The sequence below is a fragment of the Salarias fasciatus genome, chromosome 9 (assembly GCF_902148845.1).
Source record: "Salarias fasciatus chromosome 9, fSalaFa1.1, whole genome shotgun sequence".
NCBI lineage: Eukaryota > Metazoa > Chordata > Actinopteri > Blenniiformes > Blenniidae > Salarias > Salarias fasciatus.
In genome coordinates, this window is record NC_043753.1 from 920,881 (window position 1) to 947,805 (window position 26,925).

General features: G+C 54.1%; 1 protein-coding gene across 1 annotated transcript in view; it reads left to right on the forward strand.

Annotated features, from left to right (window-relative positions):
- LOC115394659 (potassium voltage-gated channel subfamily H member 2-like) overlaps positions 1-25,593 on the forward strand; it is a 36,848-nt gene extending 11,255 nt beyond the window's left edge. Inside the window, exons 2-4 of the mRNA XM_030100014.1 lie at positions 19,174-19,404; positions 22,808-22,899; positions 25,513-25,593. Of these exons, the coding sequence (XP_029955874.1) occupies positions 19,174-19,404; positions 22,808-22,899; positions 25,513-25,593 (404 nt within the window). The remainder of the gene's footprint in view (positions 1-19,173; positions 19,405-22,807; positions 22,900-25,512) is intronic.
- Positions 25,594-26,925: the final 1,332 nt, after the last annotated feature.

Below are 26,925 nucleotides of genomic sequence, written 5' to 3' on the forward strand. Positions count from 1 at the left end.
TCTCGACTGGCACCGCAGCACGGAGTTTGAGTGTCCAGGTGGTCTGGCTGTTGGGCTGGATTGTGTGTCTGACTGGAGGCTCTCCCGGTCGATGGACGCTGAATGGCGCCGAGCGGCAGCCGGCGTGCGGCACTTCAAAGAAATCGTCAGGACAATAGAGGGACGGCAGAGCGTGGCTGCAGGGTCCAGGAGCGCCGTGTGGGAGGACGGTGGGAGGACGGTGGGAGGACGGTGGGAGGACGGTGGGAGGACGGTGGGAGGACGGTGGGAGGACGGTCGGGACACATTGATCCTCCAACGTCTCAGGAAGGTTTCCGGCTCCTGAGCAGGGTCTGAGTTCAATGGGGACGATCAGATGATGTGACCGTGGGACGGTGTGAGGGTCAGGAGGCACTGAGCGGGACCACCGGGGACCACCGGAGCTCCCCGGTAGCCGCGACCCGTCCGCCAGGCCTCCATTTGTCAGGGTTTTATGTCCGCTGGCTCTGGCCCTGCCGTCCAGCCTCCCTCGCTCCTCCTCGCTCCTCCTCGCTCCTCGCTCTGCTCGAGCCTCCTCCGGACTCCTCCCGGCTTGCTGCCGTGGTTCTGGATCCACTCGGAGGCGGCGGCACAGAAAAAAAGGGGCCGGCTCACCGACTTAAAGACCCCGGAGTCCCCAGTGGGATTAGTCCTGGTTTGCATAAATCTGCATAACCTCGTTAAGGAAAAGGGTCGCGGCGAAGACATCCGGAGCGAGACGGCCCATTAAGGCCGGCGGTGATTACGGGTTTATCGCTTCACGGGGCTGCCGGGGCTCGGGCCGGCGGGTCCGCTCTGAAAAGAGCCACGCTGCATGACTGAGTCCGGCCCGGGGCGCCACCAGGTCTGAGCTGACGGCTCCGTTTTCAGCAGGGATGCAACAACTTTTCAAAAAGACGAGCACAAGTTCCAGCTCCAGTCTTCAGCTGCTTGTTGATCCGAGTACCGAGGATTTACATGATACTCCAGAGATAAACTGTACGTTTGGTGTTGAGGTGAACCGCCTCCATCAGCCTCTGCGTCAACGCTACGTCACCTCCGTCAGCCTCTGCGTCGGCGCTACGTCACCTCCATCAGCGCTACGTCACCTCCATCAGCCTCTGTGTCAGCACTACGTCACCTCCATCAGCGCTACGTCACCTCCATCAGCCTCTGCGTCAGCACTACGTCACCTCCATCAGCACTACGTCACCTCCATCAGCCTCTGTGTCAGCACTACGTCACCTCCATCAGCGCTACGTCACCTCCATCAGCCTCTGCGTCGGCGCTACGTCACCTCCATCAGCCTCTGCGTCAGCACTACGTCACCTCCATCAGCGCTACGTCACCTCCATCAGCCTCTGCGTCAGCACTACGTCACCTCCATCAGCCTCTGTGTCAGCACTACGTCACCTCCATCAGCGCTACGTCACCTCCATCAGCCTCTGCGTCAGCACTACGTCACCTCCATCAGCCTCTGCGTCGGCGCTACGTCACCTCCATCAGCCTCTGCGTCGGCGCTACGTCACCTCCATCAGCCTCTGCGTCGGCGCCACGTCACCTCCATCAGCCTCTGTGTCAGCGCCACGTCACCTCCATCAGCCTCTGCGTCGGCGCCACATCACCTCCATCAGCCTCTGTGTCAGCGCTACGTCACCTCCATCAGCCTCTGCGTCGGCGCCACGTCACCTCCATCAGCCTCTGTGTCAGCGCTACGTCACCTCCATCAGCCTCTGCGTCGGCGCTACGTCACCTCCATCAGCCTCTGCGTCGGCGCCACGTCACCTCCATCAGCCTCTGTGTCAGCGCTACGTCACCTCCATCAGCCTCTGTGTCAGCGCCACGTCACCCCCATCAGCCTCTGCGTCAGCGCTACGTCGCCTCCATCAACGCTACGTCACCTCCATCAGCCTCTGCGTCGGCGCTACGTCACCTCCATCAGCCTCTGTGTCAACGCTACGTCACCTCCATCAGCCTCTGCGTCAGCGCTACGTCACCTCCATCAGCCTCTGCGTCGGCGCTACGTCACCTCCATCAGCCTCTGTGTCAACGCTACGTCACCTCCATCAGCCTCTGCGTCGGCGCTACGTCACCTCCATCAGCCTCTGCGTCAGCGCTACGTCACCTCCATCAGCCTCTGTGTCAGCACTACGTCGCCTCCATCAGCGCTACGTCACCTCCATCAGCCTCTGCGTCGGCGCTACGTCACCTCCATCAGCCTCTGCGTCAGCGCTACGTCACCTCCATCAGCCTCTGCGTCAGCGCTACGTCGCCTCCATCAACGCTACGTCACCTCCATCAGCCTCTGCGTCAGCGCTACGTCGCCTCCATCAACGCTACGTCACCTCCATCAGCCTCTGCGTCGGCGCTACGTCACCTCCATCTGCTTCAGCGCCACGTCACCTCCATCAGCCTCTGCGTCGGCGCTACGTCGCCTCCATCAACGCCACGTCACCTCCATCAGCCTCTGCGTCAGCACTACGTCACCTCCATCAGCACTACGTCACCTCCATCAGCCTCTGTGTCAGCACTACGTCACCTCCATCAGCGCTACGTCACCTCCATCAGCCTCTGCGTCAGCACTACGTCACCTCCATCAGCCTCTGTGTCAACGCTACGTCACCTCCATCAGCCTCTGCGTCAGCGCTACGTCACCTCCATCAGCCTCTGTGTCAGCGCCACGTCGCCTCCATCAGCGCTACGTCACCTCCATCAGCCTCTGCGTCGGCGCTACGTCACCTCCATCAGCCTCTGCGTCAGCGCTACGTCACCTCCATCAGCCTCTGCGTCGGCGCTACGTCACCTCCATCAGCCTCTGCGTCAGCGCTACGTCACCTCCATCAGCCTCTGTGTCAGCACTACGTCGCCTCCATCAGCGCTACGTCACCTCCATCAGCCTCTGCGTCGGCGCTACGTCACCTCCATCAGCCTCTGCGTCAGCGCTACGTCACCTCCATCAGCCTCTGCGTCAGCGCTACGTCACCTCCATCAGCCTCTGCGTCAGCGCTACGTCGCCTCCATCAACGCTACGTCACCTCCATCAGCCTCTGCGTCGGTGCTACGTCACCTCCATCAGCCTCTGCGTCGGCGCTACGTCACCTCCATCAGCCTCTGCTTCAGCGCCACGTCACCTCCGTCAGCCTCTGCGTCGGTGCTACGTCACCTCCGTCAGCCTCTGCGTCGGCGCTACGTCACCTCCATCAGCCTCTGCTTCAGCGCCACGTCACCTCCGTCAGCCTCTGCGTCGGTGCTACGTCACCTCCGTCAGCCTCTGCGTCGGCGCCACGTCACCTCCGTCAGCCTCTGCGTCGGCGCCACGTCACCTCCATCAGCCTCTGCGTCAGCGCTACGTCGCCTCCATCAACGCTACGTCACCTCCATCAGCCTCTGCGTCGGCGCTACGTCACCTCCATCTGCTTCAGCGCCACGTCACCTCCATCAGCCTCTGCTTCAGCGCCACGTCACCTCCATCAGCCTCTGCGTCGGCGCTACGTCGCCTCCATCAACGCTACGTCACCTCCATCAGCCTCTGCTTCAGCGCCACGTCACCTCCGTCAGCCTCTGCGTCGGTGCTACGTCACCTCCGTCAGCCTCTGCGTCGGCGCTACGTCACCTCCATCAGCCTCTGCTTCAGCGCCACGTCACCTCCATCAGCCTCTGCGTCGGCGCTACGTCACCTCCATCAGCCTCTGCTTCAGCGCCACGTCACCTCCGTCAGCCTCTGCGTCGGTGCTACGTCACCTCCGTCAGCCTCTGCGTCGGCGCTACGTCACCTCCATCAGCCTCTGCGTCGGCGCTACGTCACCTCCGTCAGCCGTGCGGTCTGCAGCACAGCTCGGTGTGTATCGTCTGTCTACACACTGAGCTGTGTGTACTGCAGACCGGGGGACCAAGGCTGCTGGTACTGAGCGAATCAGTTAGACTGTATTTAGCATGTGGCGTGTAGCGTGTAGCATGTGGCGTGTAGCGTGTAGCATGTAGCGTGTAGCATGTAGCGTGTAGCATGTAGCGTGTAGCATGTAGCGTGTAGCGTGGCTCGGCTCATGTCGCTGGTCGTCTGTTGTCCACCTGCCGCTGACCTTGCTGGTTTCTAACCTCACCGAACTCTCGCCAGGCTGTTTTGGGGAACTTTTATTGAGTAGCGGTACGCTGTGCAGTGTGGGGTTGATATTTTTTATTAAAGTAATCTGCAGTGAGGACAGCGGTCTTCAGGCTGTTGTAAACAAGAAGACAAACGTTGGGAATTCGATGCTGAGAGGCAGACAAACAGAAAACCTTCCCGAGACTAACGCTGAAGCAGATTCATCTTTCAGCTTCACTCATGCTTTATTTTGTCTGAACTGTTTGCAGAAGCGTTTTTATATTTTCTCAGTACACAACTTTAACACAATTTTCTAGCGTCCTCGCAGGGTTTACCATGGGAGACCGTTCTCTCTCCATATGTATTCAGGAGTGTTGGGTTCAGGTCAGATGCAGCTTTCTTGGTTTTAACTCTGCAGGATTCTTAAATGTTGGCGTATTGATGGACCCATCTCCTCCTCCTCGCTCCGTCCTGGTCTTCGTCTTGGTCCATGATGTACCTGTCTCCTTGCTGAGACATGGTTTGCACATGTTCTCTGTTGTGGCCTGAGGGGGCGGGGCTCGGTCTGTGGTTTGTGATTGGCTGGGAGGAAGTAGCGCTCTGTGTTAAGCTTCATGATCGGCTGTCATGAAAGAGAAGCAAAACTGTTTTTTCTATCGATCTTTTTATGGATCCTGTTTTCTCTTATTGCACCACACGTCTATCAGTCAACACCTACAGCGATAGAATCATCGCTCGGCCCTACGCTGAGGTCCAGATGAAGACTCCACCATGGGACTGGTTCAGAGTCCACAACGGTGCTGCACGGTACATAAGTCCCAGTCAGAGCTTCCCTCTGATTCAGCTCTTTACACTGTTAATCACACACACACACACACACACACACACACACACACACACACACACACACACACACCAATGGAGGCGGCTTTGGGAGCACTTTGTGGTTCAAGGACACTTTAACATCTGGGGAATTGAACCTGCAACCTTCTGAGAAACCACCGATTCGACTGTATCTGCAGTCATTTCCATCCAGGACAGGTGTGTGTGTGTTGAGCCGGATGTGTTTGAGTGGGAAGACTCGCTCGAGGCCCGGCAGGACGGCGAGCGGCGTTCCCGTGACGAGCAGCCGGCTCAGTGTTTTAGCGGTGGACGAGCCGGAGCATCGGAGGCAGGCTCATTGTTCCGGCGCTGTTTGGACAGCATTCCACTGCAGCCGTGAGAGGACAGAAACAAATGCTCAGCCTGTCACGACGTGACGGGACCCCCGTCCTCCGTCCCCCGTCCTCCGTCCTGCTCCGCCGCCGTCAGCACTTCCCACAGAAGTACGAGTTCATCCAGAAGCGAGGCGGCGCGCTGCGACAGTGGTTCTGCTCCGCAGGGCGACCGTGAAGCTCCTCCGACCGGTGGACGGGTGTGATCGTCCTCCTGGCGCTGCCTCGGGACGGAGCGAGTCCCACCTGAGAGGAGACGGCTGGACCTGAAGGGCTTCACACTGCAGCACAGCAGCATCAGGCTCCAGACACCAGCTCAAGTGTTCAGAGGTTAGAGTACAACTGGACGAGGCTCAAGGAACAGGCGGAATCGAACCTGAAACCTCCTGATGGACACACAGCCGCTCCACACACTGATCCACAGCCGCCCAGCTTGTTAGCGGTTAGCATTAATGCTTCGCTAGCTGTGGTTGAGGTGCTGTTCTTCAGAGTGGAACTCCTTCCCTACCCCTATATCTGAACCAGGGTTCGATTCCCTCTCCACAATCTGTCCTATCAGTCTCTCGCCTTCTTGGCTCCAAACCCCAACCAGGACAGCAGGGAGTCTCCTCTGGTTCTGGTTCTGCAGGAAGTCTCCTCTGGTTCTGGTTCTGCAGGAAGTCTCCTCTGGTTCTGGTTCTGCAGGGAGTCTCCTCTGGGTCTGGTTCTACAGGAAGTCTCCTCTGGGTCTGGTTCTACAGGAAGTCTCCTCTGGGTCTGGTTCTACAGGAAGTCTCCTCTGGTTCTGGTTCTACAGGACGTCTCCTCTGGTTCTGGTTCTGCAGGAAGTCTCCTCTGGGTCTGGTTCTGCAGGAAGTCTCCTCTGGGTCTGGTTCTGCAGGAAGTCTGTTCTGGTTCTGCAGGAAGTCTCCTCTGGTTCTGGTTCTCCAGGAAGTCTCCTCTGGTTCTGGTTCTGCAGGGAGTCTCCTCTGGGTCTGGTTCTGCAGGGAGTCTCCTCTGGGTCTGGTTCTACAGGAAGTCTCCTCTGGGTCTGGTTCTGCAGGAAGTCTCCTCTGGGTCTGGTTCTGCAGGAAGTCTCCTCTGGGTCTGGTTCTACAGGAAGTCTCCTCTGGTTCTGGTTCTACAGGAAGTCTCCTCTGGTTCTGCAGGAAGTCTCCTCTGGTTCTGGTTCTCCAGGAAGTCTCCTCTGGTTCTGGTTCTACAGGAAGTCTCCTCTGGGTCTGGTTCTACAGGAAGTCTCCTCTGGTTCTGGTTCTACAGGAAGTCTCCTCTGGGTCTGGTTCTACAGGAAGTCTCCTCTGGTTCTGGTTCTACAGGAAGTCTCCTCTGGGTCTGGTTCTGCAGGAAGTCTCCTCTGGTTCTGGTTCTGCAGGTTTTTCCTTTATTTCCTCTATTAAGTGAAAGTGTTGGTTTTCTGTGTGAAAGAGTCTTGAAATGACGGCTGATTTTGCTTCTATAAATATAAAAGTGGGGTTTGATGGAGGAGCATGCAGGCTGCTGACGCTGAGGACTCGGCGGCACTGCCGGGCCGTCCACTGGAGTTCAGCCCCGCTTGATTCTGACCTCTCTGGAAGAGGAACTGTTATTACTGTGGAGCGTTGGTCTTGGTAAATGAACGGTGCTGCAGAGGGAGCAGGAGCAGAGAGGGGGAACGCCGTTAGCGTTCATCCAGTGTGAGTCAGTGGAGTGTGTTCTGCGGCCTGCAGCCGGCGGCGTGGAGAAACACTCCAGACGTTACACACCAAGTGTTCCGGCCGAAGCAATCTCTCCCGTTCGTATCGAACGTTATGAGTCTTTTACGACGTGCTTCATAACGGAAACGACGGGCGACGGAGACGCCGAGTCCTGGTTCTGCGTAGGAATGTACGGGACGCCGCGGGCCGTGAGCGGCCGGGACGCCGGCGGCCGCCCGGGAAGGAGAACGTCTCTGTTTCCACAGCAGTGCTGGAGGCTGAGCCGTGGGGGATTGATGACGGAGGATCTCAGTGACTGAACTTCATCTGCTGGACTCTGGACAGGAGAGGGAGGGCCTGGTTTTTATTTTATAAAGCTTTAGGTTGAGGTAAAGACAGTCCTGATCTGAAAATCCTCCTCAGTTCAGTTTGCTATATGGGTTCGGATCCACTTCACTTTGTTCTGTCACAAAAAATCCATTCGTGGTCGTATCGTGACGAAATGTGGAAAAGTTGAAGTACAGTAATTACATAAAGTGACGTGTCCCAGCCTGATCCTCGGCGTGTCTCCTCGGAAAGCCGTTGGTCGTTTCTCCCCGGCGGTCAGGGATTCCCCTCAGGAGAAAAGACCTGGAGGCAGCAGAGGGTGTGGACGCATGAGAGACACCAGAATCAGACTCTGGACCGTCCCTCTTTGTCCACCAGCCTGAAGGGGCTCGGGGGAAATCAGACGCCGTCTCATGTGAGCTCCTGGATCTGGTGGGATTTGGATCCTGGCCGTGAGAAGCCGGTTGAGACGACGGCTTCTTGAAGATCCATCTCTTTCCACACGCCGGACGGTAGAACCCTGCCTCTGAGTTACAACCTACAAACTCCAGCCTGCAGGCGATGCTTTCAGTGGTGTCCACACTCTCTTCCAAATCCCCCATGATGCACCACTCAGCTGTACCTACCAGTCGTTTTTTGTTTTTTTTTTTCCATAGCACGATGAGGCAGGTATTGCAAACCATTCAGTTAAACCCAAATCATGTGAAACGGAGGAAGTAAAGCAGACTTTCACTGCACAGTCGCCCCTGTTCGTGGGCCGCTTTAGAAACGTAGAGCGGAGCGTCGTCTGCAGGGAGCGATGCAGCGCCGGCCGGCCCGCTGACTGACGAACCCTGACCTGCCGTGAACTGCTGGCCGTTCCGCTCTGCGATTATGGGCTGGACACTCTGGTCCTGACGACCGACAGGTGAATGAACTGTTTTGGCATCAGAGCTCCTGGTGATGGAACACTTCTCTTTTCGTTCTAAACCCCGGCGAAGGTTTAACCAGTCTGAATGTTTCCTCCAGTTTGATATCTGAAGAGGCTCTGAACTCTGAAGGGTCTAGTTTTTGTCAGAGTGTTTTGAGCGCCGGCTCTCTCTGGAGCCATGTGTCGGATCCTCAGTTTCCATGGCAATTGCACAGTTCGAAACGGGTAGAGAACCAAAAAAAAAAAGAAAGATCCCTTCATTCTGCCACAGAACTCTTCGTCTGCTCAGCAAAGTGAGCGTCCAACAGATCTGCGTCCTTCCTCTCCTCCACTCCTCCCTTGATGTCTCCGTCCATCCTTTGTCCCTGATGCCTCCCTTCTCTCTCTCTCTCTCTCTCTCTCTCTCTCTCTCTCTCTCTCTCTCGCTCTCTCGCTCTCGCTCTAGCTTACAGGCACAGAGCCGCTGTGTTGACTTCGAACATGGGCTTCCCTCCTCATCCGCCTACGCAGTGTACTCGGGGAGATTCCATGTGCACACACACACACACAGACACACACACACACACAGACACACACACACACACAGACACACACACACACGTTGGCAGACTGCAAAGCCCCCAAGGTCTGGTCTTAGTGAATTATTCAGTCTGCGTCGGTGGGTATGTATGTGCATCTCAAACGCAGAGAGAGAGAGTGTATGTGTGTGTGTGTGTGTGTGTGTGTGTCAGTGGGAATATGAAGCGGTGTTTTCCTGGCCGGATGGCAGCAGCCCCTCTTTAATCTGCCTCTCCATCAGCTCCCTCCCGTCAGGCCTCAGAGCCTCGTTGGGGGAATTAGCCGGGGGAGTGTGTGGAGTGTGTGGAGTGTGAGGAGTGTGTGGAGCGGTCCGAGTGTTTGATCGCTCTAAACATGAGTTCCGGACGTAACGCCGATCAGGGTTGTGCGGTTGTGTAGTAATCCAGGTCTGAACAGTGAGGATGTTGAGGAGACTGTGGGGGATTAATTAGCAGGAGCGCTCGCGGTACGGCGGGGAGGGAGGGGATGGCAGAACACCTCCCTGAAAGAACCTTCCTCACTGTGAGCTGGAACATGAAGACCGCAGAATGCAGTATACATACAAGCCACAAACTGAAGATTTAGAGCCTGGGGTCGATCAGTCAGAGACATAGAAATGGACGAACGGTGTAATGAGGATGGGATCATGACGCATGAGGGTGAACCCAGCCACCAAACCTCGATTTACATGGATTCAAGTGGGAACGTCCATGTTGTCCTGGTCCCGGTTCTGGTCCAGATTCTCCTGGTTCTGGTTCTGGTCCTGGTCCCAGTCCGGATCCTCCTGGACTTGGTAGTTTCAGAGTTGACAGTCACTGTAAGAACAATCCAACTCGGTGTTCTGTCCTTATGAAACATGGTTAATGTTTAGAGCGTGTTGTTCTCCGGGTTCTCCACTCTTGTGTTGTTCTCTGCAGGTGTGTGTGGTTTCATGACTAAAACAATCAGCAGCACCAACTAGTGGCCCAACATGAAAATGAAATCTTTTTCAGTTTTTCTGTGTAAATTTACATCGTTTTCAAATCACGCCACGTAAACGTGACTCTTCTGAAACAGAAATGAGGAAATCTGTTTTTCCCTTGAAGCGTTGTTGGATAAACGGCTCCTGAATGAAGCAGAACTCGAGGTGGGAGCAGAAGTCGCCGTGACAAACTGCGGACGCTTCAGTTCTGAAGTAATAAAGAACAACTGGACGACCTTCCAGCCGCAGAACGAACAGGACAGTCAAACGCTTCCGGCTCATTTGTTACGATCAGCGGCTGCAGGGGGGCCGCAGAGGGCCGAGCAAAGTCAGACGGCTAAATCTGAACCTCCATCACCGAGCAGCGCCGGGAGAAAGTGTGAACCAAGCACACTGGGACAGACCTCTTCACCGTTATCCTCGTTTCACCCGAACACCTGACCTCCAGATCCTGCCGCCTCGAGCAGCGCCCCCCCCTGGACGTCCGCAGGCTGCTGACGGGGGGCTCGACCCTGTTCCTGTTTCCGTGGTGCTCGTTTGTGTCCAGCTGTGTTCTGGACCAGGCGAACATAATGCTGACGTGCAGAGAAGCTGCGATACCGGGGAAATTCCAGCAGGGGGCGATGATGTTGGTTTCAAAAACAGCCTCATTGGAACCCGTTCAACAAGGCTGATTTTCAGACTGTAAATAAACACATAAGGCTCCTGGTTCCAGACCAGGTTCTGGCCTTTGTCTCTGGGTTCTTCTGGACCAGACTCTGAGTTTCACATCAATAAGCCAATCACAGCTCCTCCTCTCTCCTCGTGATGTGGTCATGTGACAGGCTGGACCAATCACATTACACCTGGTTTACAGAGTCCAGTATGGAGACCACCTGCTGGACTCGCTGGAACCTTCAGAACGGACGTCAGGAAAGGTTTACTGTCTCCGGTCTGGTCCAGCTGAAGAAAAACATTTATCTGTGGGGGTGGGGGGCGGGGGGGGGGGGGGGGGGGGGGGGGGGGGGGTCGTCCTCTCTGTTCTTCCAGCCATCGTCCATGACTGAAAACCACTTAAACTAAAGCTAGGAGGAGAAATGTACCGTGGACACACACACACACACACACACACACACACACACACACACACACACACACACACATCTGCCTCTGTATTACCCAGTGTTCATTGCAGCCAGACGAAGCCATCAGGCTTTATGAGCCTCAGAGGAACGCCGCCGCCGCCGCTGCCGCCGCTGCCGCCACTAATTCACGGCGCAGCCCATCTTCGATGTTTCCATGAATATCTGAGCAGGACGCTGCGCCGCTTCACGCCTCCTGCGAGAGCCGCCTGTTGCGTCCGGGACGCGCCGCTCTGATGGACGAGGCGTCCGGTTTACGGAGGGATGGGTGGAGGCGAGAGGCGGCGATAAGGCTGCGTTCAGCCGGAGAGCGAAGTCGGCTTTATGCTGGGAAGCGAGGGAGGCGGGTCCAGAGTCCTGCAGCACGGCGTGATGGACGGCTGCTGCAGAGGACGGCAGGAAGACACGCAGGAGGACAGAGTCCGGGTCTCATGTCAGCAGCATGAAGGGGGACAGGTGGGCCTGATGGAGGGCGGAGGTCTGGAGGCCTCCGTCACACCGGGAGCCCCGGCTCAGCGCCAGGATTCACAGACCTGAAAGAACCCGGTCCTGCAGACTGATGGGGACCTGAAGAGGGGTTCTGGTCCAGAGCGGCTCCAGGTTCCTCTCAGTGGTTCTGGTTCTGGTCCAAAGTGATTCCAGGTGTAACAAGACAGGGGGGAAACGGGCAGTTTTCATAATGAGGCTGCGGCAACACACTGCTGTAAGAACCTCTTCACAAAGTGAAAAAAGCAGAATACGTCCCCTTCAACGAAAGTTTAGCGTTTTCACCTGAAATCGTCGTCGTGGAAACGAGCCCTCAGTGCTGCTGTCTTCTACTCTTTCAGAAATTTCTTTAAACAAAATCATTTTTTCCTACAATTTTTTTTGCCATTTGCTTGGTGCTTTGATCAGATTGGAGCCTCTGGTTTTGGCCCATGAGCCTTATGTTGGACACCCCTGATCTATAAAAGGTTGCCATTTATAGAAGCCGACATGCATAAAGCAACTCATCCATGAACTGTTTTACTGTTAATGCAAAATCTTCAGCAGAGATATTAATTAGAGCGTTGCTCAGCTGGCTCCCCACAACTCTTGTTCACAGTTTATTGAAAATGTTTTTTTTTTTTTTTGGGGGGGGGGGGTATTTTTTGGTCTTTCAGTCTTTTCTTTACTGAATCCCCTCTGCTGGTTTAGTTCTGGGCCCGGTCCGACCCCCCAGTCACATGTCCTGGTTGTTTGCGGCTCAGCCCTTCATCAGGAAGCTGTGAATCAAACGGAGCTTTCATTTCAACACTCAGAAAGACGCAGTGAGTGAAATCACTCGCTGAGGTTGACTCACGCAAAGCGCTCTCCATCTGAAGCCGGCGTGCGATCTGGCACGCCTCACGCTGGTGTTTCTCTGGCTGTTCGGCTCGAAGCTGCGGTCACGGCGAAAACTCTGCTGCTGAAGAACCACGACGTCCCTGGACTCCCCCGGATGACCAGGCATCGGGGTGAACACGGAGCTTCCGGAAATCCCCAGGAAACCCCGTGGAGCCGAGAACCAAGGCCTCCGTGGGAGACAGAGGAGGAGGGAGCGGCGAGGTTTATTGCTGCTTTGCTTCCTTCATGGAGGCAGGAATCAAACCTCCGGGCCTTAAGTGAATCCTGCAGGACCGGAATGGGGAAACTGGATCATCATACTGGGGACCAACATGGCCGCCGTCCACCAGAGGACCAGACAGCCACGAGTCCTCTACAGTGTGATGTCTGGAGCTGCTCATTCAGCAGGAAGGCTGTGAAATCGCTGCTTCGTCTGGCAGTCTGCACCTTCTAATGGATTTCACTTCATTTAGGGAGTATTTGTAGTTTGAACTGGATCACAGTGTGGTTCACTGGCGTTTCTGGAGGTTATCTGCTGGCTGCCGACGCTCGGTCCTGCTGCAGGATAATCTCAGTACATCTGTCAGAAATGGACTATTGAGGGAAATCTCCTGCTGCCAGAGCTTCCCGGTCAGAGTCCGGGTCTGAATCCAGATGAGGACCTGAGCCGTGGTTTCCATCGTCAGAACAGAGCGACTGGAGGCCGGACCAGCGGACAGGAAGCCTCCGGAACGTTCTGCACGTCTGGAAGAAACCGAGGAAGATCTGAGGATGACCTGTTCCAGAGGCGCCGAGTGTTTATCGTCTGTGCTCAATAACAACATGAAGTATGAGATCTGCAGCGGCCGCTGGAAATCATCTGTTTATTGCAGCTCGGGTTGTTTATGCGGCGGCGGCCGCTGCTGATCGGTCCCTGTCCTCCGCGCAGAGCGCGGAGCATGCTAGCACCTGTCCGGCCGGCTGAGCCAGCGTCCACACTGTTCACGGTGCAGCCATCCGTCCCTCCATCCATCCATCCATCCATTGGTACGCCTGTCGTCTGTCTATCTGTCCATCCGTCCATCCACCCGTCCGTCCATCCATCCATCCATCAATCCTTCCCTAAATCCATCTATCCGTGCATCCATCCACCCGTCCATCCATCCGTCCATCCATCCATCAGTCCGTCCGTTCGTCCGTCTATCATCCATCCATCGTCTATCCATCCGTCCATCCACCCGTCTGTCCGTCCGTCCGTCCTCTGTCATCCATCCATCGCCTATCCATCCATCCATCCATCATCCATCGCCTATCCATCCGTCCATTCATCGTCCTGTCCATCTGTCTGTCCGTCCATCCATCTGTTCATCCGTCCGTCCATCAATCCGTCCGTCCGTCTGTCTGTCCATCCGTCCATCCATCCTTCCCTAAATCCATCTGTCCATCCTTTCATCCATCCATCCATCCATCCATCCATTCATTAATCTGTCCAACCAGCTATCCAGCCATCCATCCAGCCATCCATTGGTCCCTCCATCCATCCGTTTGTCCATCCATCCATTCATTGACCACCCGTCCGTCTGTCTGCCCGTCCATCCATTCATCCATCCATCAGTCCATCTGTCCATTCATCCATCCATCCGTCCGTCCGTCCATTCACCCATCTATCAGTCCCTCCATCAATTCATCCATCCATCGCGCACCCGTCCGTCTGTTTACCCATCCATCCATCTGTCCGTCTGTCCTCATATATGCTAGTTTTAGAAGCTGAAGGTCCCTCTGACGTAACACTGGTCAGGTTATTGATTTCTCCGCTCTGATGCAGAGTTCTCCCTGAAAGTGGGCCAGGATGGTCTGAACAGGCGCCGCCCTGCTGGCTGAGCGTTGTGAGTCTGTGATGAAGCTTTTTATTGCTCACTGTTTGTGTGTGTGTGTGTGTGTGTGTGTGTGTGTGTTTCTGACACAGAGTCGTGTTGTGTTGTCTCTGTTTCCCTTGTTTGAGCCGCTGTCGGTGGGGTACGGGTATCGGAGTGCAGGTATCGAAGTGCGGGTACGGGGATAGGGGTACGGGTATTGGGTTGCGGGTATCGGTGTAGACCGGCTCAGAATAGCAAGAAATGTAAATATCAGCGGCCAGCAGCTGATTTCCAGGATAAATGAAGTGTGAATGCAGAGCAGCGCCTCGCCACGTCTTACAGAAGCAGTGATTAATCACCGCTCGGCGGGGGGACTGTGACGCCTCACCTCTGTCAACGGATTCTCGGGGAGTAATGACTTCCTGCCCTCCTCGCCGTTAATGTGAGGGTTCCTGTTCAGGGCCTCGCCGTCATTAGGTTTAATGATGAACACTTAGAAGCAGAACTGCCCCCGGTGTGTGGACTTTGTTTTAATTTCATTCAGCCATTGATCACAGGAACAAGCGACAGTGTCACCCCGCGCTGGCAGGAGGTGACGGAGCGGGACCTTCGTCAGGCGGTCAAACATATGGCTCGTGGGCCCGGTCTGCCGTGCAGGAGCATTCCATCTGCCTGCTTTGAACACCTGCTGCAATTTCAAAATAAAATAAACTGCAGTGGATTAAGGTGAGAACGTCTTCACGTTCCGTCTGCTTGCAGTGAGGACTTCCTGTAGAACCAGGGCCAGAGGGGGAGACTTCCTGCAGAACCAGGGTCAGAAGGGGGAGACTTCCTGCAGAACCAGGGTCAGAGGGGGAGACTTCCTGCAGAACCAGGGCCAGAGGGGGAGACTTCCTGCAGAACCAGGGTCAGAGGGGGAGACTTCCTGCAGAACCAGGGTCAGAGGGGGAGACTTCCTGCAGAACCAGGGTCAGAGGGGGAGACTTCCTGCAGAACCAGGGTCAGAGGAGGAGACTTCCTGCAGAACCAGGGTCAGAGGGGGAGACTTCTGGTTGAGGATGGAGGAGAGAAAAGGACAGACCTTCAGGGTTTCGGACCCTGGTTGGGGTTCGGGGGTAGAGGATAGCAGTTTAATAATATATTCTGTCTCCATTTAGTTGTTTAGTTGCTGTTTTTTGAATATAGGACAGAACAAGTTGTCTGTTGCCTTTCTATTTATTGTTCTAATTTGTGACGGGGTTCTTTCCACAAAACGTCTCAACAAGTATGGCGTCGTCAAAGATGAATGTTTCAGGCTTTTATTTCACGCTTCACAAACTCCAGTGAGAAATCAGTCTTTATTTATAATGTGCTTTTCATGTCACAAAAAACAACACAGTGCATTACAATATTAAAAAGAAAAAATATATAATAAAATAAAAACAGCCACCTTCACTGAAAACACACACACACACACACACACACACGCACAGTCTTGTATTTCTATCCTTGTGGGGACCGTCCATTGACTCCCATTCATGTCTAGCCCCTAACCCTGACCCTTACCCTAACCCTAACCCACACCACAACAAAGCCTAACCCTAAAGAAATGTTTTTGCACTTTTACTTTTTTCAGTAACAACAACATGGTCAAGAAAACACTGTTTCTCCTACTTAGGACCGGAAAAAGGTCCCCACAAGGCACGTCGTTCCACGTTTTGCTATCCTTGTGGGGACATTTGGCCCCAACAAGGATAGAAATACAAGAACGCGCGCGCACACACACACACACACGGCACCGAGCATCATGAGAAACACTACCAAATGGGCCGTCCTCACCAGGACAAGTCGTGGACCAAGACTACTGGTGCTCCGGGACCCGCCCCCCCACCAAGCCAGACCAGGACCCCTACACCGAGGTGTGGAGCCTCCCAGCCAGGACGGGAGGACAGCACACGGGATCCACCACAGTGACCCAGATCAAACTCCCAGAGTGAATGACCCTAACCCTAACCCTATACTGGAGTAAAACCTGTAAAATATTAAATGTGGTTAAAAAGTGAAAGTAAATAATAGAAATAAATAAATGATGAAAATAAGAAAAATATTAGAGGTCAGTTAAAAGCCTGAGGTGTTTTTGTAAGGACATAAAAATACAAATTTGAAAAAATAAAAAAGCAAAAAAGTGTGTACAATATTTCTGGCCTTAATAGCAGCTCACCAGAATACTGCAGTGCCCTGTTGAACTCTGTTTCTGCAGCCAATAGGGCTGCTTTATCCTCCCTAAGCCCCTCCCACTGGGTGTTGCTAACATAATAGCACATTCACTAAAGACTTAATTTTGCCCTTAAATGAAAAGAAAATCATATTAAACTAGTCTGAGATACCAGTGATAAACATCTCCTGAGCAGAGGACGTCTCCTAAGTTCATATTAAATGGTTCAATTACAGAAAATAGAGATAATTGGTCTGGAGATTGACAGCAGGGTCGGTTGCCGTTTTCCCGCGCAGTGCCCCTGTAAGCCTGAGGCAGCGCCCCCGTGTGGCCGCTGCTGGAACAGGGAAGCAACATGGCGGCGTCTGGTGAGAGTTTCTCCTCTGAGCTGGACCTGAACGAGCACTGAAGTGAGCGGGACTGTCGAGGGTACGCCCGCCACCGACCCGCGGAGCTGTTTTCGGAGGATTCATGGCGGGAGTTTTAAAAGTGGGGTGGAAAACACGGAAGGAGTGAAGTTTGGCGTCGTGCGCGCGCAGCTCCGTCACGAGCTGCTGCCGCTGCTGGCTTGTTTGTGTAAATCCAAACCGTCTGGACCGCATACAAACATACAACCGCGTTTAACAAGATTCCAATATTGAATATTTGCACCTTCATTAAATTTATGAAAAAGAAATAAAAAAACCCAGCATTTTTAATCTTTATCTACAGAACTAGAACACTTTAAAGAAGATCCAGATCGAAAACCACTGAACGTAGATTTCTAAGATCTGGACCAGGTTATTCTACAGATGTCAAACTTTCATTAAAACACCGTTTCTCATTTGTGAAACCTTGTTTGGATTTATGAAAATGGGAAAAAAAAACTACTTATATGATTGATTTCCACACCTGGACCACATTGGAACAGGTCCAGACTTCTGAAAACTGGACCAGGTTATTGTTAAGATGTTAAACTTTCAATAAAATAACGTGGTTTATTTGTAAAACCTTTTTTTGGATTTGTGAAAATTTAAAAAAAGTGCTTGTTTGGCTGTATTTATCAGATGAAAGTTTAACATCTGCAGAATAACCTGGTGCAGATGAGAAGTCTGGGTCCAGCGGTTTTCCGTCTGGACCCCCTCCATGTGTTCTCGTTATGTAGATTACTGTTAAAAAAATGCTCTTTTTTCATTTTCATATATTCAATAAAGGTTGTAGATATTCAATATCGGTTGTCTGGGAACGTTTTCGTCTCGATTAAAATGTTAAACGTGGTTTAATGTTAATACGTAGTCTAGAGAAGGTAGCTGCTCTACGTGAGAAAGTATTTTTCCCTGAAGTATTTAACCTGGAGGTATTTCAGTGTAGCTGCTGCAGACGGATTCTCCTCCTTTTCAGGTAAATTCAGTGGATGTGGTCAAAGCTTTCATGTTCTCAGAATTATGCAGATTGTTGGATGAATGTTGTCGTCACAGTTGGTTGATTTCAGTCGGGGATTAATTTGAAATCAGTTGAAATCAATTTGAAATTTCCTGTAAAATGATTGGAGAATGAGCCAGGACATCCATGGCAGAGAGACTCAGATTCTGTTAACAAGACGATGCGTCGAGAGAAAACAAATCATTTTTGCCTTTTTGTGTAAAACGTGGACGGTTCCACCCAGCATCCTGGAAACCGTGTAGTTTTCCTGTCGGTCCACTAGTTGGTGCTGTTTGTTTCAGCAGTGAAGCCACAGGGAGCAATATGCTGTAAACATTATGAAGGAGAACATGGACAGAACGCCAACAGGCAGCTCGGTGGGGGGTCTCTGAACCGGTCTTGAGGGTCTGGAACTGTCGGGTTATCTGTGTTCCACGGTTTGATCTCGCCTCGGTCTGTTCCGAACGTCGCAGTCGGTTGTTTCACTTCGTCAGGGAAGTCCTTCGTCCTGAAGCGAGTCTGAAGACATGTCGACGTGACTCAGACGGAGAGAAGCGTTCGGCCTGATTAACGGACGGCAGTCCTCCTGCCGCTCCGCTGGATGGATGGTGGTGCAGTGGGAAGCACTGCGGACTGCGTTACGGTTCCTCAAGCATTAACATCATTCAATTTAATTCTGAGACGCTCCCGGGAGAGCGTATCCTCCCCGAGCCGTCGCTCACAGATCCATTTCAAAGTGCTGCAAGTCACCAATCCGTCGGTCCGGAGACGTGCGGCTGAGATCTGAAGCTTGAAGTGGGGCGACGGCGCTCGCCGCCCTGCTGGTCTGGAGGCTGGTTCATGGAGGTTTTCTCCTTTCGACTGGGTCTTCTCTGGTTTCCAGCTTGAGCTGGAGGCTGGCCGTGAGAGGGATGCTGTGCTGGGGTTGGCTGAGGAGAGGCGGAGACCGGGTGGAGTTCTTCTGTCGTGTTTCTTTTCAGAACCTTAACGCTCTGTAGTGCAGCCGTCCGTCAGCCTGACCAGCCCATCCACGTTATTTATCCTCCGTCACATATCAGACCACCACCCATTGCTTATTTATGAAGTTTGAAGCTCGGCATGATGGGAACACGCGGACGGTGGACGTTCTCCTGGAAGCACAGGACAGCAATTTAAAATCATCCCGGCCCGTTTCCACGACAGTGTTTCAAGTAAAAACGTGGTTTTTGTGTTTTCACTTCAGGAAAGTTTCACATTTATTCAGCGACGTTCTGAAAAGGATCTAGATGGGGGAACATTTCAACTCGCTGCACATTTCATGACAACATAACCAGGATATGATAAAAGGCCTTGTTTGATTCAGACCTTCTTCGTTCTGTGCCAGGAATTTTAACCGGTTTAACCCCGAATCGCTCTGGATCTGCAGCTTTGTGGATGATGCAGGTTAGAGATCATTCCGACGTGAAGCTTCTCCGAAAGAAAAACTCTAAAACGTTGTTTTCAGTTGAACCGTCGTTGTGGAAACGGGGCTTGAATGACCTTTGGCCTTAACGGTTCCTTCTCTCTCTCGGCCCGCAGGTCGAAAGTTCGTCATCGCCAACGCCAGAGTGGAGAACTGCGCCATCATCTTCTGCAACGACGGCTTCTGCCACATGTGCGGCTACTCGCGGGCGGAGATCATGCAGAAGCCGTGCACCTGCAACTTCCTGTACGGGCCCGACACCAAGCGGCTCGCCATCGCCCAGATGGCGCAGGCCCTGCTGGGCTCCGAGGAGAGGAAGGTGGAGATCAACCTCTACAGGAAGGACGGTAGGAAGGCGCAGCGCCGTCGTGTGGGAGGGCGGCGCAGCGCGACCGCAAGGGTGGAGTTGGGAGGGATGGTGAGGGTGTGGTTTGGCGCTGGCGTGGAGTTGGGACAGCTCGCTGTGGATTCTGTTGGTGGGACAGAGGGGTGACGGCCGGCATCTGTGGGAAAGAGGCGTGGCCTCTGAGTGTGGGGCGTGGCTTAACAGGAGCTTGTGCTGTTTGGTTCTATTTCCTGTTGGTTCCGCTGCTCCGGACTGTCTTCATGCCAGTTGTTTCTCGTCCAGTCTCGTCCGGTTTCTCTGATCTCATGATCTTCATCCTGGTGTCGATTCGTCGCTCATCATCTTCATTTTCACTCATGTCAAAGTGTCCTGCTGGTCTTGATAGTTCCACCCTGTCTCCGCTCCCCTCGTGTCTGGATCTGAGTCTGGAGTGACTCAGTAGCTGTCTGGATGCTCTGATTGGGTAACGAGGCTTCCTGGAAGTGACTCACGCCGTTGAAAACATGTTTTTCCTCCCATGTCGGTTCCAGCGGCGGCCTGTCTGTGAGGATCGTCCATTAGTGGGACGAGCTGCTCTGTGGGTCGTGTCCATGAATAAATCGCTGTGAGACGGTGTGTCGGCGTTTATTATCCCAGCGCGGCGCTCTCACAGCGACTCCGACGCATCCTGCTGCATTCGGAGCGTCACGACCGAAGCGGCTCGTGACCACGACCGACGGGCTTCCTGATGGGTCTCGTTCAGCGATCCGTGAACGTCTAATGGGTTTAGAGCAGGTGGAGTTCTCCTCCGCTGAGGACGTCCAGGTGGTTCTGTACATTTGGTTGGTTTTCCACAGAGAGGAACTGATATCGACACCGGTATCGGGCACCAGGTCTGATATCGACATCGGTATCGGGCTCTGGGTCTGAAGTCTGACTTTGACTGAGTGGCTCTCATTCAGTTGTCGTTATCGGTACGCAGCTCACGGTTCTCTCTCGTCTGGTTCTTTAAAGGGGATTTTGTTGCGTCTCTACTTTCCCCTGTTTTCATGTCATGTTTTTCATCGGCTTCGGTTGGAATGAGGATTCTTCTCTCCGACCGGCTCAGCCGTTAGTCTTCTGTTGATGGACTGGTTCTCCTCGTTGGTCTGATCGGAAATACTCAGAACAGACGTCTAAAATGAAGCCTTCAGTTTTCTTCTGTAATGAAATCAACAAAATCTGATCTTTGAATGTGAGCAGACTTCACATCGTGTGTGTGTGTGTGTGTGTGTGTGTGTGTGTGTGTGTGTGTGTGTGTACGCGTTTTTCTATACTCGTGGGGACTAAATGTCCCCACAAGGATAGGAAAACCTGCACGGCGTGCCATGTGGGACCTTTTTCTGGTCCTAATGAGGGAAACAGTGTTTTCTTGACCATGTTGTTGTTACTGAAAACAGTCAAAGGTCAAAACATTTCTTTAGGGTTCGGCTGTGTGGTGGTCTGGGTTAGGGTCAGGGTCAGGGTTAGGGGCTAGGACATGCATTATGTCAATGAGTGTCCTCACAAGGATAGAAATACAAACCTGCGTGTGTGTGTGTGTGTGTGTGTGTGTGTGTGTGTGTGTGTGTGTGTGTGTGTGTGTGTGTGTGTGTGTGGCTTTTTTCCTCTGTAAATATGGGGAATCAATAGAAGTGAATGGAAGTAATCATATTTCCAGACACAGTTTATCTTTCTATTTTTCCTTTCGTTGTCTTTCTTTGTCTCTCTCTCTCTCTCTCTTTCTTTCATGTTTTCTGTCTTTCTTAGAAATGAATCCATGGAAGCGAGCAGATCGATATGTTGTCAGACAGAGTGTGTGTCCTCTCAGGCGTGTGTGATGGAGACCTGATGAGCTGCTGGACGTCTGCAGTCGACCTGCTTCATTCTGCTTTAATGGTTTTAATGAGTCGGGCTGGAATCAGGAGCTTCAGAGGCTGTTTTCATCAGACCGCAGTGTGTGTGTGTGCGTGCGTGTGTGTTGGGGGTTCAGGAGTGTATTTATGTCGGCGCCGCTGCCAGCTGGACTCGAACCAGGTAACGGGTTGCTGGCTGCCGCCGTGATGGACGGCCTCCGTGGCGATAAAGGAGCTGCCAGGGTAATAAAGACAGAACTCCCCGAGCCTCTGCCCCTGGGGGGCGGGTGGAGGGGGTGGAGCGGGGGGGGGGGGGGGGGGGGGTGGAGCAGGTGAAGGGGGGGGGGGGGTCCTCAGAGGATGAGAGTGGAGCTGTAACTCTGTCACTAAGTGCCTCCCTCTCCTGACGGGGGATTCAGCCGGCGTCCCTCCAGGAGCTCTGCAGCTGCACACACACACACACACACACACACACACACACACACACACACACACAGTCTGCCAAACCTTTGTTTTTCCATTGAAAGTTTGCTGTGTTTTCACCTCAATGTGACCAATACAGAGCCTTAAAGTGTGAAAGTGGAGGTCTGGAGGCGATGGAGCTGATGGAGGTTTAGAGGTGATGGAGGTTTGGAGCTGATGGAGCTGATGGAGGTGATGGAGGTGATGGAGGTGATGGAGGTTGAGGTGATGGAGGTTTGGAGCTGATGGAGGTGATGGAGGTGATGGAGGTGATGGAGGTTGAGGTGATGGAGCTGATGGAGGTGATGGAGGTGATGGAGGTCTGGAGCTGATGGAGCTGATGGAGGTGATGGAGGTGATGGAGGTTGAGGTGATGGAGGTTTGGAGCTGATGGAGGTGATGGAGGTGATGGAGGTTTAGAGGTGATGGAGGTTTGGAGCTGATGGAGGTGATGGAGGTTGAGGTGATGGAGGTGATGGAGGTTGAGCTGATGGAGGTGATGGAGCTGATGGAGGTGATGGAGGTTGAGGTGATGGAGCTGATGGAGGTGATGGAGGTGATGGAGGTTGAGGTGATGGAGGTTTGGAGCTGATGGAGGTGATGGAGGTGATGGAGGTTTAGAGGTGATGGAGGTTTGGAGCTGATGGAGGTGATGGAGGTTGAGGTGATGGAGGTGATGGAGGTTGAGCTGATGGAGGTGATGGAGCTGATGGAGGTGATGGAGGTTGAGGTGATGGAGGTGATGGAGGTGATGGAGCTGATGGAGGAGCAGCGGTGCTGAGCTGCGTTCTGGATTCTGTCTTCTGGACCTGAACTGGGTGGAGACTGAAGTCAAACCGTGGAGCGTGGAGATGCTGGTGTCGTCAGGAGGAAGGAGACCGTGCACGCGTCGTGCGTGACCAGCAGTGTCGTGTCAGAAAAGTTGTTTTCCCCCCGTTTCCATGGAGACGCAGTGGAGGCTTTTGAAAAGCTGTCTTTCTGTAAACATGAGATGGAGCGATGGGCCAGCCGTCCCGCCGCTTCCCGCCGCTTCCTGCTCTGAGGTGCGACTGAACCTGAAGACCGTTGCTCGCCGGCGGTGTGCGCCAGGCGGGAACGACCCCCCTGACCCTCCCCCGACCCCCCCGACCCCCCTGACCCCCGGTCGCTCGGAGCCACATGTGACACAGCTGCAGTCTTGGGTAACCTCGGCTCGGGCGGCCGATCGAACGGCGTGGAACAGCCTCATCCATAATGCACGGCCAGAGGAAACACTACGCCGCCTCCGCCCGTCCCCTACACCCATAACACCAACCCCCCCCCCCCCCCCCCCCCCCCCCCCCCACCCCACCCCCCACCCCCATCCTCCCTGCTCCTGCAGAGCAACGAGGGCGGAAAAAACACCAGAAGCGACTCTCTCCATCTTACAAAGTTACAGGGAGCAGAACTCCGAGCAGAACTGTGTCGCCGCACATACGTACAGAAAACACACACACACACACACACACACACACACACACACACACACACACACAGACACACTCACACACACGCTGAGCACATGCGTGCTTCGTCTGAACCCATTTATCTGCTGCCAGGCCGAGGCTCCAGCCTTCACCATGATGGATTTCCTTTCTCGCTCACATGCTCAATTGTCCGACTCCAATTGCCCGCCGGCTTAATCAATCACGCTGTCCAGGTAACCCGCAAGCCGCGTGCACGCGCGTGCACGGAGCAGTTTTCTGCTGTGAATAGCTGGATATCGTAGCTTCAGTGCTCCTGCCGCAGGAGTGTCCTGGTTTTTGTTTCCAGGAGGGAAGTTGGGAGTAAAAACCAGACTCTGAATGCGAGCTTCATGTTCTTCCTCTGCAGACGGAGAACACGTCCCTGCCTCTGCTCTCCCCGGTTCTGTCCCAGCCCGGCTCTTATCGCCGGGGGACTGATGCTGTCCTGATGTCTGCAGCCCCACCGTCTCCCGTCTCCCGTCTCTGCCCCGGTTCTCCGACATCTCATTCGTTCCTGACCTTTGCCGTTCCGCCTCCTGGAGGAACGCCGCCGAGCAGGAAGTGGATCAATTCAGAGATGTCTCATTTGTTAGTGCTGAGCTGCTGCTGGGGCTGAAAGGAGACCTGAACGCTGCAGCTGAGAGACAGAGGTCTGACTGTCCCAGCTGGACAGACAGAGACGTCTCTGAGACGGTCTTCCTGAAGACAGACTGAAGCTTCTTTAACAGACCAGACTCTCCTCTGGGTTTGATTGAAGGTTATTTGAGGCTCATTTATTTGTAAAACTCTGCTGATATTCCAGGTAGAGAACTGAGACCAGGTCTTCCTTCAGGACCAAGTGGATCAGAGGGTCAAGAGGGAACCGTAGAACCAGACTCAGGGGAGACTTTCATGGTTCCGGTTGGGGGTTCAGGATCGGAGAGCAGGACTGAGACAGACAGCAGAGCAAACAGAGTCAAAGCCACGGAGTCTAAATGTTGTGGGACGGTTTGAGGAAGAGTTCCTCCTCCTCTCTCTGTCCGGAGTTTGGGTCGTCAGCTGACGTAGCGTTTGAGAAACGAGGCCGGACAGAAAAGCGTTAGCGGCTTAATGAGCCGCTCTGTGGGGAGAAGTCGTGTTTTTCTACATGAAGCTCAGTGAAGAGGCGAGTAACTGGCAGCAGCACTGACGCTGAGAGGTTCGGCTTCCGGAGGTCGTTCCGGGTCTGATCATGGAGCTGCTCCGTCCCGTCGTTAGTGGGCCGTGGACAGTCAAACTCGGGGGTTATTGGTTATTTCCGGCGGCGTCTTGAGGTGAGATGCAGCCGGCTGCGTCTCACTCCGGCTGAACGTGTGGAATCAGACGTCCCGTCCTCGTCCTCGTCCTCGTCCTCGTCCTCGTCCTCGTCCTCGTCCTCGTCCTCGTCCTCGTCTCTCTCTTCAGACCGGAGTGTTTGCATCTCGTTTGCTGAGCAGCTGGACTGGAGGGACGACCCGCCGCTCCAGACCTGAACCCCACGCTGCTCAGACGGGACGCCTTCCACTGATTGGAGGGACGAGAGACCCCCGGTAGACTGATGGCTAATTGGACGAGTGCTGGGTCCGGTCAGCTGCTGGGATCTGGCGAAAGCCCCCCTGCTGAGCCGGTCCAGGTCTGGAGGACCTCAGGTGTCTCCTGACGGCGCCGGGCTGTGATAATGCAGCGAGGCGGCGAGCCCGGGGGAGCGGGCGGTCCGCGGTCGCCTGATTGCCTAGCAGCGGTCGCTAAGCAGAGCACTTAGAGACCTGCCGCCTCTCTGGAGAGGCGAGCGCCGGGCGCGGCGGCGAGCCCGCCTCCAGCTCCGAGGGCAGCGCTGATGCTGCCGGCTGGAGCCACGCAGCCGCGGACGGCGTCTGAGCCCGGGGACGCCCAGCTGCTCTCCGGGGGGCGGGAACAGATTAAACTGAGCCGCGTTTCACTGGCGACATGAAAACAGAAGCGCTAATGAGTTCAGAGCTAACAGGCGCAGCTCTGCCGTTAGCCTGCAAAACGCAAACAGGAAGTAGCTACGGAAGCCCGAGAGGCTCTGTACTATTCCAAACTTCATCACCAATATTTTCACTTTCACTGAAAATGAATATCGACTGTAAATATCAGCGATCGGCCTCCTTGAGTCCAGATGATCGGAATCGGCCCTGAAAAACGCGATCCGTCTGTCTGCAGTGAAAACACTGAAGACGACAGATGATCAGTGAATCTGAGGCCGGTGGGTTCATCACGTTTTTTTCCAGCGGAGGTTAAATGTCTGGAGGAGCTGAGAAGCAGCGGCTTCGCCTCCGTTTCCTCCGTCAGCTCCTGAGCCTGACCGGCTCCTCCGGCTCGCCCTGTACTCCCAGGCCGCTGCCCGTCACGTGGCGCTCGCCGCCGGCGTGAGGAAGACCGTGTCTGATGGCCCGGAGTGCTAAAAGACTCCGTCAGCGGCGTGAAGTGGGCCGGCGCGGCGCCCTCGCCTCGCTGCACGCGGGTTTGATTCCCGCTCCGGCTCTCGGGGCAGGCGGCGTGTTTTCTCTGGGCAGCTGGGTTTTTTCCTCCCGCCGTCCAATTTCACGCGTTTGAGGTCGATTGATCAAAACCCTAATCGGTCGGCGTCTGATGGAGCGCTGACCTGCTTCCAGCCACAGTTTTCTGCCTCAGCGCCTCGCGGCACTCCGCCGGACCAACGGGACCGAACGCTGGGAAGTGGAATCTGGACGATCTGCAGCGAAACGCCGCAGATTCACCAGAGACTGTTATGTTTATAAAAAAAACAGTCGAGGTGAGTAAGAAGGTTCTTTGAGAAGCTGAGGAAGATTAAGTGAGTCAAAGAAACCTGAAACTGTTTTACTGAATAAACAGCATGGCAGGGTTTCATTACGAAACCCAACCAGGGCGCCAACTCGTGGCCCAACGTGCAAAACCGCATCGTTTCCCACGTCTGTCGTTTCCGCTGAAACGGTTGATTTCAGAACGCCGCGGTGTGAACGTCCAGAAAGAGGCGTTTCCTCTGGTAATGTCGACGAACGGCTCCAGGAAGTGGCGCCGTGTTTTCACCTGGCCTCCACTCCGACTGCTGATGTCTGCGCTCCACCCCTGACAGCAACGTCCACTGAAGTGTGTGTGGAGCCTCATGTTGAGCCTCCTCGTTACACCGCCTGCTGTCTGCGCTTTTTTCACTTCCTGTTACCGTCTGGACCTTCATCGCCCTCACTCCTCTTCCTCCTCTTCCTCCTCTTCCTCCGCCTCCTCCTCCTCCCTTTCTGTCCAAGTTGACTCCAGACGTGTGTGTATGTGTGTGTGTGTGTGTGTGTGTGTGTGTGTGTGTGTGTGTGTGTGTGTGTGTGTGTTCCTCTGACAGTGCGGAGGTTCAAAGCAGATCTTTCATTATTCTTTCAGTCTCTTTCTCGCCACTTCAGGCTGATCTGAATATGCATGTGTGCAGTATGGAAATGCTTCTCTGTCTCTCGCCTTTTAACTTGTGTGTGCGTGTTTGTGTGTGTGTGTGTGTGTGTGTGTGTTTGTGTGTGTGTGTACAGCCTGACAGACTGGCGCTGTGGGGTCTAAACTTCCTGTCTCCTTCATGTGTTTGGGTCTTGATGCGGGTCTACGGACCAGATCATGGTTTCTAAAGGGTTTTTGTGTGAACGATCCTCAGTTCAGAGTTGGATTACAGTCGTGATTTTGTCCCTGCAGGGCTGGAAGGTAGTGCAGGGTTTCCCCCAGGAAAAA